At 42.9% G+C, this 12526-nt stretch overlaps 1 protein-coding gene across 7 annotated transcripts in view; it reads right to left on the bottom strand.

Annotated features, from left to right (window-relative positions):
* Positions 1 to 12526, bottom strand: part of Syt16 (synaptotagmin 16) — a 255141-nt gene that overhangs the window by 24998 nt on the left and 217617 nt on the right. For all 7 annotated transcript variants that reach the window (XM_021179479.2, XM_021179478.2, XM_029484288.1 and 4 more), the window contains 3 exons: positions 11468 to 11721; positions 5538 to 5978; positions 2415 to 2604 (listed from right to left, as the gene is read on the bottom strand). In XM_021179479.2, coding sequence (XP_021035138.1) covers positions 2415 to 2604; positions 5538 to 5978; positions 11468 to 11721 — 885 coding nt within the window. The remainder of the gene's footprint in view (positions 1 to 2414; positions 2605 to 5537; positions 5979 to 11467; positions 11722 to 12526) is intronic.

Below are 12526 nucleotides of genomic sequence, written 5' to 3'. Positions count from 1 at the left end.
CAAAAGACAACGTCAAAAAGACAAAAAGGCCACCAACAGATTGGGAAAGGATCTTTACCTATCCTAAATCAGATAGGGGACTAATATCCAATATATATATATAAAGAACTCAAGAAGGTGAACTCCAGAAAATCAAATAACCCCATTAAAAACTTTCAATATCACAGCTCTATATGTATTATCCCTACCTACAAGACATATTATTTGCAGATGAAGAAACAGATTCGGGATGGCTTAGTAATTCACAGCTGGTAAGTCGAACATGAATTTACAGTGTGGCATATTAACTTCTAGACGATTGTTTCTCACTCAATGCCCATGCTGTACATTTCCCCTGCAGTATCCAGCACACAATGTGAGCTTCCTAACTTGGACTCAAATGGGGCATATCTGTGTCCCACAGCATTATCACTTTTCACATCTCCATCATGTGCCCCAAACATTGTTCAGATATTATCAGATTTCAACAACAGAGGACAGGACATTGGCAGACACTCTGGGGGAGGAGTCTTAAATCAGGATCTTAACAAGTATTAGGCTGCTGTGGAAGGAAAAGCTGGATCTCTGGATCTATCAAAGAGCCTCTAGCTGTGCAATTAATAATCAGTGCCTATTGTACATTCTAAAGAGCTCTCACCTGCCTGAATGGTGACATTGAGTGTGGATTATGCACCTTCTGGTCTAATTTATTACCCAGAGTTCTGGGGCTTTCTCTGCTGGCTTTAACACGGTTTTATTAATGCATGTGTGTTAAGGTGCATAAGCTTATTTGTATGTGCTCAAGTGCACTTGTATGTGTGTGTACATTAATGTAGAGGGTGGGGTTACCATCCTCAGAAACATCATCTACCTCATTTTTAGACAAGGTCTCTCATTGGCCTGGAACTCACCAATTCAGCTATACTGGCTGTTCAGCAAAGTGATGGGATCCTCCTGGATCCTCAATCCCAGTGCTGAGGTTACAAGTGTACCACCATTTCACATGGGTTACGAGGTTTGGTCTCAGGGGTTCATACTTGTAAAGCAAATGCTTTACTAACTGAGGCCATGCCTTAGTTCTGTTTAAAAGTTTAGCTAGCAAGATAGCCACATATAACAGATGCTTGGTAGACTGCAGCACAGTGACTGGTGGGGGTGGAATCAAAGTCTCAGATTCTCAGATTCAGTTGTTGGGCTGACCCTCATCTGGCATCTCTATGTGAAGGCAGAGATCATTGACTGTCTGCATTTGTATTGATTTCTCCATCCTTTTAGTAGGATTCGGGTTCCCCTGGTAAGCAGATTCTTTCTTCTCTACTTCCCCACCTTCACGTTTACCTTCTTATTCAGGAAAGGCTGGAAATAATTCGACAGCATGTTTCTGACTCTCTTGCAGCTAGCATTTCAGATACAAAATATTGCTTCTCTTATTCTTATATTGCTTTGGCAATGCCTGCCAAAGATTACTAATGGACACTCAGTGTGAATTACAATGTGCCAGGGAGCGCAGCCATGTATGAGATGGCCCATGGTACTAGCCGTAGGTAGTACCATGGTACTAGCATGTAGGTCCCAAAAGCAGAAGCTTCCTTTTGTAGGTAACTAAGATCATTAAAAATATGACATGATTTTGTTAACAGTATTATTTCTCTGTTCAGTGTCCAACTTCTTAGGCTGAAGGGCCATTGAGGAACTGGTAGCAGCAGTTGCTTAACTCTTTCTGAGCCTTGCCCTTTAGCCATGGGTGTGGGGAATGAGTTGTCCTGAGAATTTCTTTCTAATGATGACCTCAGAAGCAGTCATTTTCCTGAGGAGATGGTCTGGCATTGCTCCAGATCTATTTTCTTCACTGTTACACAATTACTAACATTTCTGTGTGCTCAGTGTGTATGTTAGGCACTATGCTAAGCCCTTCATGCAAATGTAGCTATTTAAATCTCTCAACACTCCCATCAGGAAGATATTGGCTAATATTGTTTCCAGGTAGGTCAAATATGGTTCAGAGAAGAGATTGCTTGTATAAGATCAGAACAGATTGGGTGAGGAATAACTGAGCTGAGCTGGAATTCAGTCCCAGCTCTGCCTCCCTCCAAAGTCAGAGTTCGGCCTCTTTACTGATGAGGGCCTGTAAAATATTGGCAGATTTCAATCCCTATACATGTTGTATTTCTGAAACGATGACAGTCTTTTTTCCTTAAATAGTTTAAACATACAGATCATCCTAAAGCATGTTGATGTAGATTTAGATTCTTTAGAAGCCTTCTTCAAATTAAATAGACACCTTATAAAAAGCTAGAGCTATTGCTTCATGAAAACATGCCCAAGCCATACCAAGTTTATGTTTTACCACAAAAAATGAAGAACTGAGATGAATAGGCAGGACCTTTTCCATGCTTCTGGAGATCCCAGAGCTAGAGCAGCAGACACATACTCACCAGGAGCCCGGTTAGCAGCGAGGTTGCGGAAATGGCTGCCTTTGATCATTTCCACAGATAATCGCCCTGTTGTGGCATTGTAGGACAGTCCCACCAGCAGCTCTGGCACCCCTCCATGAGACAGTGACTGCGTGGATGAAGCACTGTCACTGTGAGACACCACAGATGGGCTGAGCGGAGACTCTCCACTCTGGAGGGGAAGAACACAAAGAATTCATTGGCCCATGCCGCATCCCTCTCTTTGAGAGAAAGCTGATATTATGTTTGGTGAAATTGTGACCCAGTCGTAATGCCTGCCAAAGATTACTAATGGACACTCAGTGTGAATTACAATGTGCCAGGGAGCGCAGCCATGTATGAGATGGCCCATGGTACTAGCCGACATATTTATTCCAAGAGTAGACTCCATTCAATATTTCCTCTCTAAAGACAAAACAGACAAAGATGTTATTGCTAGTGTAAATCAAACCTTCTAAGATACATGGAGTGTGAATAATACATTTAATATAGGCCAAGATTCCCTCCTGTGTAATTTGTTTCTGAATGTTTCTATGAACCTACCCACTCCAGGCCTGAGTTTTGTCCCTGTTCTCTGCACTCTTGATGAATAAAGCAATACAGAAGATGTTCTGTCTCAAAGATAAAAGAAAGGGCCACCAGGCACTGGTCAGTATATGAAACACCTGGTATCTGGTTCTGCTACTTAAGAAGTAGAGTTCACATAGGAAATATTGCCTCCTGTGGAAAAAAGATTACACAGGAAGTGAGCACTTTCACTAGTTGATATTTGATAGGGAATCACATATGCAGATTATGGATCTTGGTGACCCAGGAGGCAGCAGGTGAGCCGAGAAGAATGCCCAAGCCTTTTCTCCTGTTTATTCATGTGCACTCTTCTGAACGACACCCTTATGCACCAGGCACACTGAGAAGAGGACAGAAGAGAGGAAGTCACTGATTCTCACTGAGTAGCCTGAGTGGCATCGTCAGCCGAACTGGAACAGGCCTGCAGGCCCTCCAGCCCTCCATCATACTGCTTCCTCTAGAGGACACCAATGTTAGGGACTGACCTTAAATCCTTCTTGACTAAAATCCTTTTAAATCCTTAAAAATTTCTTGCCAACATCCCAATAAGCAAAAAACAGTAAAAGGAATCAAATGCTGTGCATGTCCAAGGGAATGTATTCTTTTAACCAAATCATGTGTGTTTCTGAGAGCCCCCAAGCTTCATGGATCCATGATTTGTAAGAAAAATAGCTAGTGGTCTTAACAGGGGCCTTACAGGCTTTGATGCCCAGAAGTTAGAAACACACCAATGAAAAATTTTCATCCTTGGAAGAAAGGCCATATATCTTCATGTTTCTATAGAAACATCTACTGTGGTTCCTCTCACAGTACTGTTACCTACCCGTACCAAAGTTCTTAATCTGCATCCATCACTTAGTCCATAACACATAGTCGTATAGATGGTATGTAATCATATTCAACAGTAGCTGATAAATGAGGTATTTTCCTCCATCAACATTCCTTCATGATGGCTCCTTCTCCCCATTCAGCCTGTATCCTCAGTACAGAGCCCAGGGCTGACACTGACAAGAAAGGATGTGGCTACACTCACTCCTGGGCTTCACACTGCAGGGCCTCTTTTTGACTCTTCTCTGAATTCTGTTCTTTATGATTTTATGATTTTATTTAAAAAAAAAAGAATTTATGAAGATGTGAGACACAAGCAGGTTTGTGCCTTCTTGAGCTCATTCTAACCCTTGTGTCAGAAAACAGTAGAAGCTTGGAGGCCACCAGCAGGAGACCATTCCACTAACCCACCGGAGAGCTGTGCTTTGCTTCTATCTAAAGAGAATTCACAGCTTTCAGCTGGTAAAGAGAGGTCATGGGTGAGTTCTACAATTTTGGAGCTAGAGACAAAAAAGATGAGCTTGCCAGCAGGCAGGGCTGGGAAGACAGCAGGTGGCATCGATTTAGAGAGGCAAAAATCAGGATTTCCAGTTTGGAGATGTTCAGGCAGAATTAGAACTTTAGATGGGTAGACCTTTTTGGAACATGTCTTTGTCCTCTTCCATGGCTGTGCGTGCCCTCCCTTTGTCTTGACTATCTGCCCACACACGTCACCAGTCTTGTTCTCTCTATTGCTTGAGCTATGTGTTTGTTTTTTTTTTCCTTCGTCATCTCAAAACATTCTCCTGGTCATTCTAAGCAACGTGTATCCTCTGAAACTTTACCAGGGGCTGCCTATCAACACCCTCAATCACTAGTCTATAGAATAATAGCAGTCTGCTTGCTTAGGTAGCCATTTGGCTTCTACAGTCCATGACAGGATGCATTTCCAATGAATGACTGATTGGTTGACTAACACATAGCTGTCTGATCTTTTGACACATGTTCATAAAAAGAGATCTTCACATTACATGATAGATGTACAGTGATAAGGCTGGCTACCTCCCAGACCTCCAAGCTCTGCAAGTTCTGGGCTAGGAAGAGGAGTAAGATGCATGGTAAGAAAACAGCCATAAAACTGGAAGGTCCCCTATGTGGCAGGCATTCAGGGTTGCTAATGCAGGATGGTTCTGAATCCTTTCTAAGAGCCTTGCCTTGAAAGTTCAGAAATACCCACCTGCAATTCCTGCACTTGGGAAGCTAAGGTAAGGGCATTGTGTGTTGGATCCTAGGCATCCTAGGTTACAGAATGAGCTTGAGGCCAGCCTGGGCTATGTAGTAAGATTCTTGTTTCAAGAAAACCAAAACAACAAAAGTACCATGTCTATGAATCATCCTAATGCATAGGGTAGGGATAGAAGTCATATGGATGCTTACCCACTAAGTCAAAAGCCCAGCCGCCTCCCCAGGTCTTGCCATGCCCTCCCCCCACGTTGCCACTGCCATTTCCTAAAATGGGTAGAAAACACATCCATCAACTTATCAGGATGACAGGCTGGAAAGACCCACTGTCCATGAAGTGCAAACCATGGCTTATAAGGATGAGGAGAGCCAAATGGAAAATTAAATTAACGTCTGTGAATTCACAAGCTGAATGTTGTAAATCAAGGGCTGACAATCCCGGGTCTTTGAACACACCGCATCATTAGCAGCGCCATTTAATATACTCACGCTCAGATTACTTCTTGGCTCCAGAACCAGAGTCACTTTCATTTCCCCTTCTGGGTGCAAGTGGCTGAGACAGAACAGCTTCTCTCCCATCATTCTCTCCCGGGTCATCTTACGGGCAGCATACAGGCGGAAGCGGACAGCACAGGAAGCCACATCTCTGGGCTCCAGCTTGGTGAAGGTGACCTTTTCCTTGAAGACAGGGTTGGGCCCTCTCTGTATGTTCGTCTTACCCCTCTGTTTCTTGCTGGGCAGCAGCACTATGTGAACTTGCCAGGAGTTGACACCACTTCGGTCCTTATCTGGGAGACCCTGTGCTCTCACAATGGTCACAGTGAGTTTCTGGGTTACAGCTCTATATTCAAAGATGACATCGAGGTCACCACATTTTGAGATAGGCTCCAAAAGCCTGGGTGGTACCTGCAGACTGGTGCCATCCTGCTCCTGTTACAAGCAGAGGGAAAAAGTGAAGACTGGAAATGACAGTGACTTATTACACAATGACAGGCTGCTGCCCCTCGGAGCTTTCTTGGCTCCCAAGCTTCCTGACTGCCAACATATGACCTTCTGTGTTAGGAAGGTCTGTTTACTAAATTCTCTCCAACAGACTGTGAATTCTTGGTGGCCACAGTGCCTGGTACCAGGCAAGCTTTTGAGAATGATTTTTTTTTTGTTTGTTTTTGTTTTGTTTTTCGAGACAGGGTTTCTCTGTATAGCCCTGGCTGTCCTGGAACTCACTTTGTAGACCAGGCTGGCCTGTAACTCAGAAATCCGCCTGCCTCTGCCTCCCGAGTGCTGGGATTAAAGGCATGCTCCACCACGCCCGGCGAGAGTTGAGAATGATTTTTAAGTGAATAAATGAAGCTCTTATGTCTTTTAAAGTTCAGAAACTTGTATTGCCTCGTGAAAAGTACAATTGTCCTCTATGACTTAAACCAACTGAGACATGGTGTCATTAATTGAGCCAACTATCAACTATGTAAATGCCAAGAGGCAACTTTGGGTCACCAGGAGTAATTGATGAGCCTAAACCTGTTGTCCACAAATCAGAACTTTCCTATAGGCAAAAAGTCTCAAATTTCCTGGGAGAAAAGACTAATGGCTGAGCTTCTCCAACCTAATGGCCACCTGAGTCATTCAAGGATTCTCATTAAGTCAGGGGTTGGGGCAGAGACTCCATTCTTCTGTGATGCTTGCCAGAGAAGTTGGCTACAGAAAGTCAAGACTCAGGAGGTCATTCAAAGTAAAGTCTAAAGAGATCATTCATAGCAGCCAATAAGCAAAAGCCCCGCTGCAGCCAGAATACGTGGGTTAAAATCATAGGTCTACCACTGGCTAGTGTTTTGAGTCCTGGCCAAACTGGAAAGTGCATGCTAGTATATGCCTTTTTGAAAGAGTCGGGTTGCAAAACTATAGAAATGTAGCCAGGCTGTACAGTAAACTTTTCTACACTCTAGGTAGATTGCCTATTTTAGTGTTTTACTGTTTTCTTTGTGTCTTAATCTCTGCATATGCCTATATGACATCTATGGGCATGTACACACACACACACACACACACACACACACACACACACACGTACGTGTGTGCGTGTGTATTTGATGAATGAGTGAAATAAATATGTGAGCCTGGTTTTGAAAAGAGAGAGTGAGTAGGGTTGTGAGGTTCTAGTCAAGATGAAAATCTGTCTTCAACCAGACTCCTTAATTATTCCTAACATTGGTATGGAGCTGCCTCTTTTCAAGTATGCCTCTCTGCTTATGGAATGTCACCCTTGGCTATCAATTTACTTATTGACAAATTACTCTGGTCTACTGCCCTTACTGGGAAACCTAAACTGCACATCATTTACTGTAATGACCACCACACCAACAAATTACTAGTAATGTCAATATAATGTTTAACTTTTCCCTGAAGGCCCGAGTCTTTCCTAACAAAAAGGGTCTCATAGTGAACCCTTGTTAATGTAAATCCATTCTTTATCTATGGAACTGGACTCGAGTTCAAAGATTACTTCAAAACTACAACAAAATACCTCAGTATGTGCATTTATCAATGAGACTTTCCCAGGGAGTCATGGGGAAGTAATCGTGCCGTGGAATCAAATGTTCTTTAGAAGCCATGACTGCTACTTCTTATCAGCTCTATAACACTGGGAACATTATTTCATACTTTCCATTATCTTTCTTCAATAGTAAAATAAAGATGATACCCACTCCATAGGGAGGCTGTGCGAAGTAGAAGTCTTGACATATAGGAGACAGCTAATAAACGCCCTTCCCTTTTAAGATTCAAATTAGCCAAGAAAACTCAGCTTTCTTATAGCATAAGGGACGCTCCTTCTATCCTCTTCCCTGTGCATGCAATCACGCATGAGCATTTCTATTCAGAGGTACTTAGTTTCAAGTGATAAAAGTGGTTGCTATAGAGACTTCTGAATACAACTGACTAGTGTATATATAATATTAGAAACAAGTCTCCAAGGAATTCAGCTAACTGAAAAACCAAGGCAGAATCTTTTCTTAAGCTCCTGTCTCCCCTTAAAACTCCCATCTATTTTAGCCTGCTCTTGATCATCTACATAGCTTGCCTAGATGTAGGTTGTAATAGCTAGCATCTTTCAAGTTGTTCTTAATGTCAGGTGTCATATCAAGTCTGCTCTGGCACACTTAGGATCCTCTTGGCTTCATTTCCTCTAAAAGAGTCTCTTACCTTCTGCTCATAAAATATAAAGCTCAGCTCTCATTATTGATCCATTGGTACCAAAGCATTCTGCTGCCCACCATGTTTGGAAAGGGCAGAGTATGCACCATCATTAATACCCTAGGCAATATGCTTTTTCCCTTTGGCAAGATGAACTTAGAGCAAATAATAATCTCTTGGAGTATGAGCCACAGGATAAAACAATTGGTCATACTGAGTGGTGGCCAACTCAAGGACAGATTCCATCCAGGGCCTCTCTCCTTCCCTCCCTCATTCCTGAACCCTTCATTGAGAATGTGCTCAGTAGCAAAGGAGGAAACAAAAGTTTTCAGCTCTTACTAGGGAACCCAACTAAGAAATCCTGTGCTTTGTAATATTTATATCTGCCTAATGAGCTAGTATTTTTAACATCATTATTTCATGGGAAGAGAAACTAAAGCGAAAATGGGCTATGTAACTAATACACTTCCAATAGGAGGGTCCATATGCCAGGCCAGGGTCATTCAAGATTTTTACTCCAGCAGCCTAAGAGCAGACCTTAAGCAGTCAAAATCCCAAACTTGTGTTAAACCACATGACCTACTTCTTTCGGCCAACCCTTTCACCATAGATGCTTCTATGCTTACTGAGTGTGAGAGGAAGATGGGAGGTGGTAGCGATGGAAGTTGGATGGCAGTATTGTAAATTCATTCTCTTTCAGGCCTCTGCTCTTAATATTAGGTAGGAGTCAGTAGCTTTATCATCTACTTCAATGCCAAGGCTAAAAACACAGTGCCTGGTAATTAGGCTCTCCCACATGTCCATCAGCTACCTATTCAGGTAAGTGCTTGCTGCACCCGCAGGCTTCTGGGAAGTCCCGGGCAGAGCTACTGCAATTGCTCTGAGAAGATCAGGCCAAGACCAGCTCTGGACAGCAGCTGGGCTCCTGAAGGGCCAAGCCCAGCTGTTGCTCATGAAAACTGGGTTTTGCAGCCTCGACCTGGGTTGATTTGAGACAGAGATTTGTGAAGGTTTGTATTTTCATAGCAATTAATTATTTCAACACGTTACCTATCACCAGGCCACCAAAGGGGCTCCTTGTACGGGTACTGTTAATACTGCTAATCTGTTTGACCTTCCTGCAAGGTAAAACTCTCTTCCTTCTTATCCCCATTTGGCAGATTTTAATTAACTTCTCAAGGCCAACCAATTAATCAGTCGAAAGCAGAGAGGGAAAGTGGGACATCTGTCTCTCTGTGTGGTTGAAATTTCCAGCCACCTTCCCATTGTTTCTCCCACCAAGTCCCAGGTCTGCAGGAGAAAGTCAATGGTCCCTGCCAGCTGAGGGTAAACTGGAAAATCCATGATCATAGCAGGTAGCCAGTCTGCATGAGGCCCTTTCCTTCGGAGACAAAATAAAGGATTCCTTGAGCTCCCCTGTCCTGATTTTCCCCTTTAAGGTGGAAATGCTTGCATCAAACTGTCAAAACCCACGTTACGTTTAAAGATTTTCTGTCAAACTGAAAAGCCTTTCTGTTTTAGTAAGATAGTGTTGATGTCACCGTGGGGCCCAAAGTAAATGGATCCACAATACGTTCTGGATGCCAGCTCCGCCAGGGAAGACAAGGTTCTTAACACGGCTAAGAGACAAATAAATCAATGCTTAAGAGTCGAGCTACGACTGCAGGGCAGGCGGTTACGGGAACTGCTTGAGCTCTCTGTGAAGTTCTACAGTAGGAGCACCAAATTACAGTTTTTGTCTCAAAATAGATAGGAGGTTGAATGGTGCACATGGAGCTGTCTGGGTATTTTTGGAGTCTGGGAACATTCAGTACCCTCGGCATAAGTCATCTATTAAAGCACCAGGAGGCAGGGAAATGGGAGGTTCCTTGGAAAAGGCAAGCCCAAACCTAATGGCACAATTATCAGGGAGACAGAGTTATCAACAGGCAGGTAAATAGTTGTGTTTTTTGGTTGTTTTGTTTTGTTTTGTTTTGTTTTTTGCAGTGAGGGAGACAAAGGGAACATTTTTAAACATTGTGTGGGATTTGATTCGCCACTGAGCACTAACACCATGGCAATGCAGACCTGTACTCTCTCTCTCTCTCTCTCTCTCTCTCTCTCTCTCTCTTTCTCTCTCTCTCTCTCTTTAACAAAACTGGTGACAGTTAGGAGCTCTGGATACCTGTGTGGGAAGGACTGACTAACAAACCATAAACCAGGTATCTGAGTTTCTATTTCTGGTTCTCAGTAAAAGCACCATCATAGAGGCACCAGCACATACATGAACGAGCGTGTGCATAGGGCTTCTTACACATGCCCTGCAGCTCCCCCACTAACTGGCAAACAGCAAAGCCTTGGACCATGAATTGCTACAGCTTTCTTTTTGCATTTCTTTAAGCATTTAGTGTGTGTGACCTCTAGGTGCTTCTGAAGAGATTCAACCCCATGTATTCCCTCTGGCTGTAGAAATCAACTCATTCTCCAGTTCTATCTCTGCACATTATATTGAAGTCATATAAAAATTGAATATTCATTAGTAATTTCAACTAAGTTGACTTCCAGCTAATGCTTCTTAATGTTGGGCCATAATTTTAGAAGGGTGGAACTCACAAAGAACAATCAGAGATGCCCGTGGGATAAAGCAACGCTTGTAAAACCCTAGACTGAAGTAGCTGGTGTCCCTCTCCATTATGGCTGCCATCATTATCACAGATAGCTCTATAGATTAAAGACAAACTTTAATTGAAAGACCAGTTCATAAACTGCATCGTTCATCAAGTGTTTATTACAAAAAGCAGCTTCAGTGACCAGAATATGTTACTCTTGGTGCTGCCTCCCACACCTCTAACTCAATTCAAAGCTGACACCTACAAACCCTCGTCATGTCTTCACTTTAGTTAAACTCTCCAATAATTCTTATTTTAGCAAACATAGTGCAGGATTTGGGGTGAAATAAAATAGAATTCACTTTTCCAGGAAGGAAAGCAACCAAGTTCTCCAAAGATCTAGAGATCCTTTTGTATGAGAACATTCCTGATAGCTCTTCACTTCTCCCACTGCATGCTTCTGCTGCTCCCATTTTGAAAGAATGTATTTGTGATTCTTTTATTGTAAGGTTTTGTGTGTGTGTTTTGTTGTTGTTGTTGATTTTAGATCAAGCAGTACTTCCTTTCTGGAGGAATCAGGTAAGGAGGCAGAAGAGATGAATGAGTGGATGGTACTAAAATGAAGAAGACACAACAACTTGCCTCTGGACTCCACAGAGAGGAGCTGTGGGTGGCATAGGAATCTTCAAAGCCCCGACTCACAAAAGCTGTCTCCGTCTCCAGAATGCCATCTGCACAAGGACGACCGAGGCTTCTGACCATGCCCATCTCCGGACGGCAAGGGCCATGGTGCCTGATGTTCCTGCTCTCCCAGGGGGATTGTGGGAGAATGGAAATGGGGCGGTCTTCATAAGACAGAATCTCAGAATAACTGAGTTGGCTGGTTCGATCCAAATCTAAATTTGCAATTAAAAAAATTTCAAATGGATTGTATTTTCATACCTTTTGGTCTAGAAAAATTGAACAATTGCAGACATAACAATCAAGATCACAGGGGAAAAATGTATAACAATAACATCTTCATAAACAATATCACCCATATGATGGATAAACTTTGCCCTTATAGTAAAAAAGAAAACTGGTTCATTATGTGTGATAAAGTAGGCAAGGGTCATGTCCTTAAGGCCAGCCTGGGCTACAGAGTAAAAAAAAAAAAAAGTCTTTTAAAAAAAAAATGAAATCCCATTAAAAGTAAAGAGCTACTGTATTTGAGCCACAGAAGTTCTAATGTGTGAACCATGATCCTGAACAATGTTCATATCTTCTGAACACTTACTTTCTTACCTAAAAATATGTTTTAAAAGCCATCAATGGGTCTTTATGGATGTCAAACAGTATCAGGCAGACAGCAGCAGAATTTTCCCATAAATACGAGATTCTTACTGGCCTGGCTCAAACTTGATCCTTCCACCTCACAAACCCCAGTATCCACAGCATCCCAGCCCACCATCCACATCTACTTCTGCTCTCACTGGCTGTGCTTCTCTTCTAGGTCTTGTCCACACAAAGGACCATCAACTCCTGAACTACCCCTGACTCCTTCCTGTTCAGTGTTTTTCTCTCACTCTCTCTTCCCTTCCTCCCATTCTGAAGCCTTCTGAGCAGAGGTGATCTGGTCACCACAGAAGACTAGGGAGCACAGATGAGCAGAGGGTGATCTGGTCACCACAGAAGACTAGGGAGCACAGATGAGCAGAGGGT

Source organism: Mus caroli, chromosome 12, assembly GCF_900094665.2.
Source record: "Mus caroli chromosome 12, CAROLI_EIJ_v1.1, whole genome shotgun sequence".
NCBI lineage: Eukaryota > Metazoa > Chordata > Mammalia > Rodentia > Muridae > Mus > Mus caroli.
Note: the sequence above shows the minus strand (reverse complement) of the source record. Positions and strands in the feature narration are given on the sequence as shown.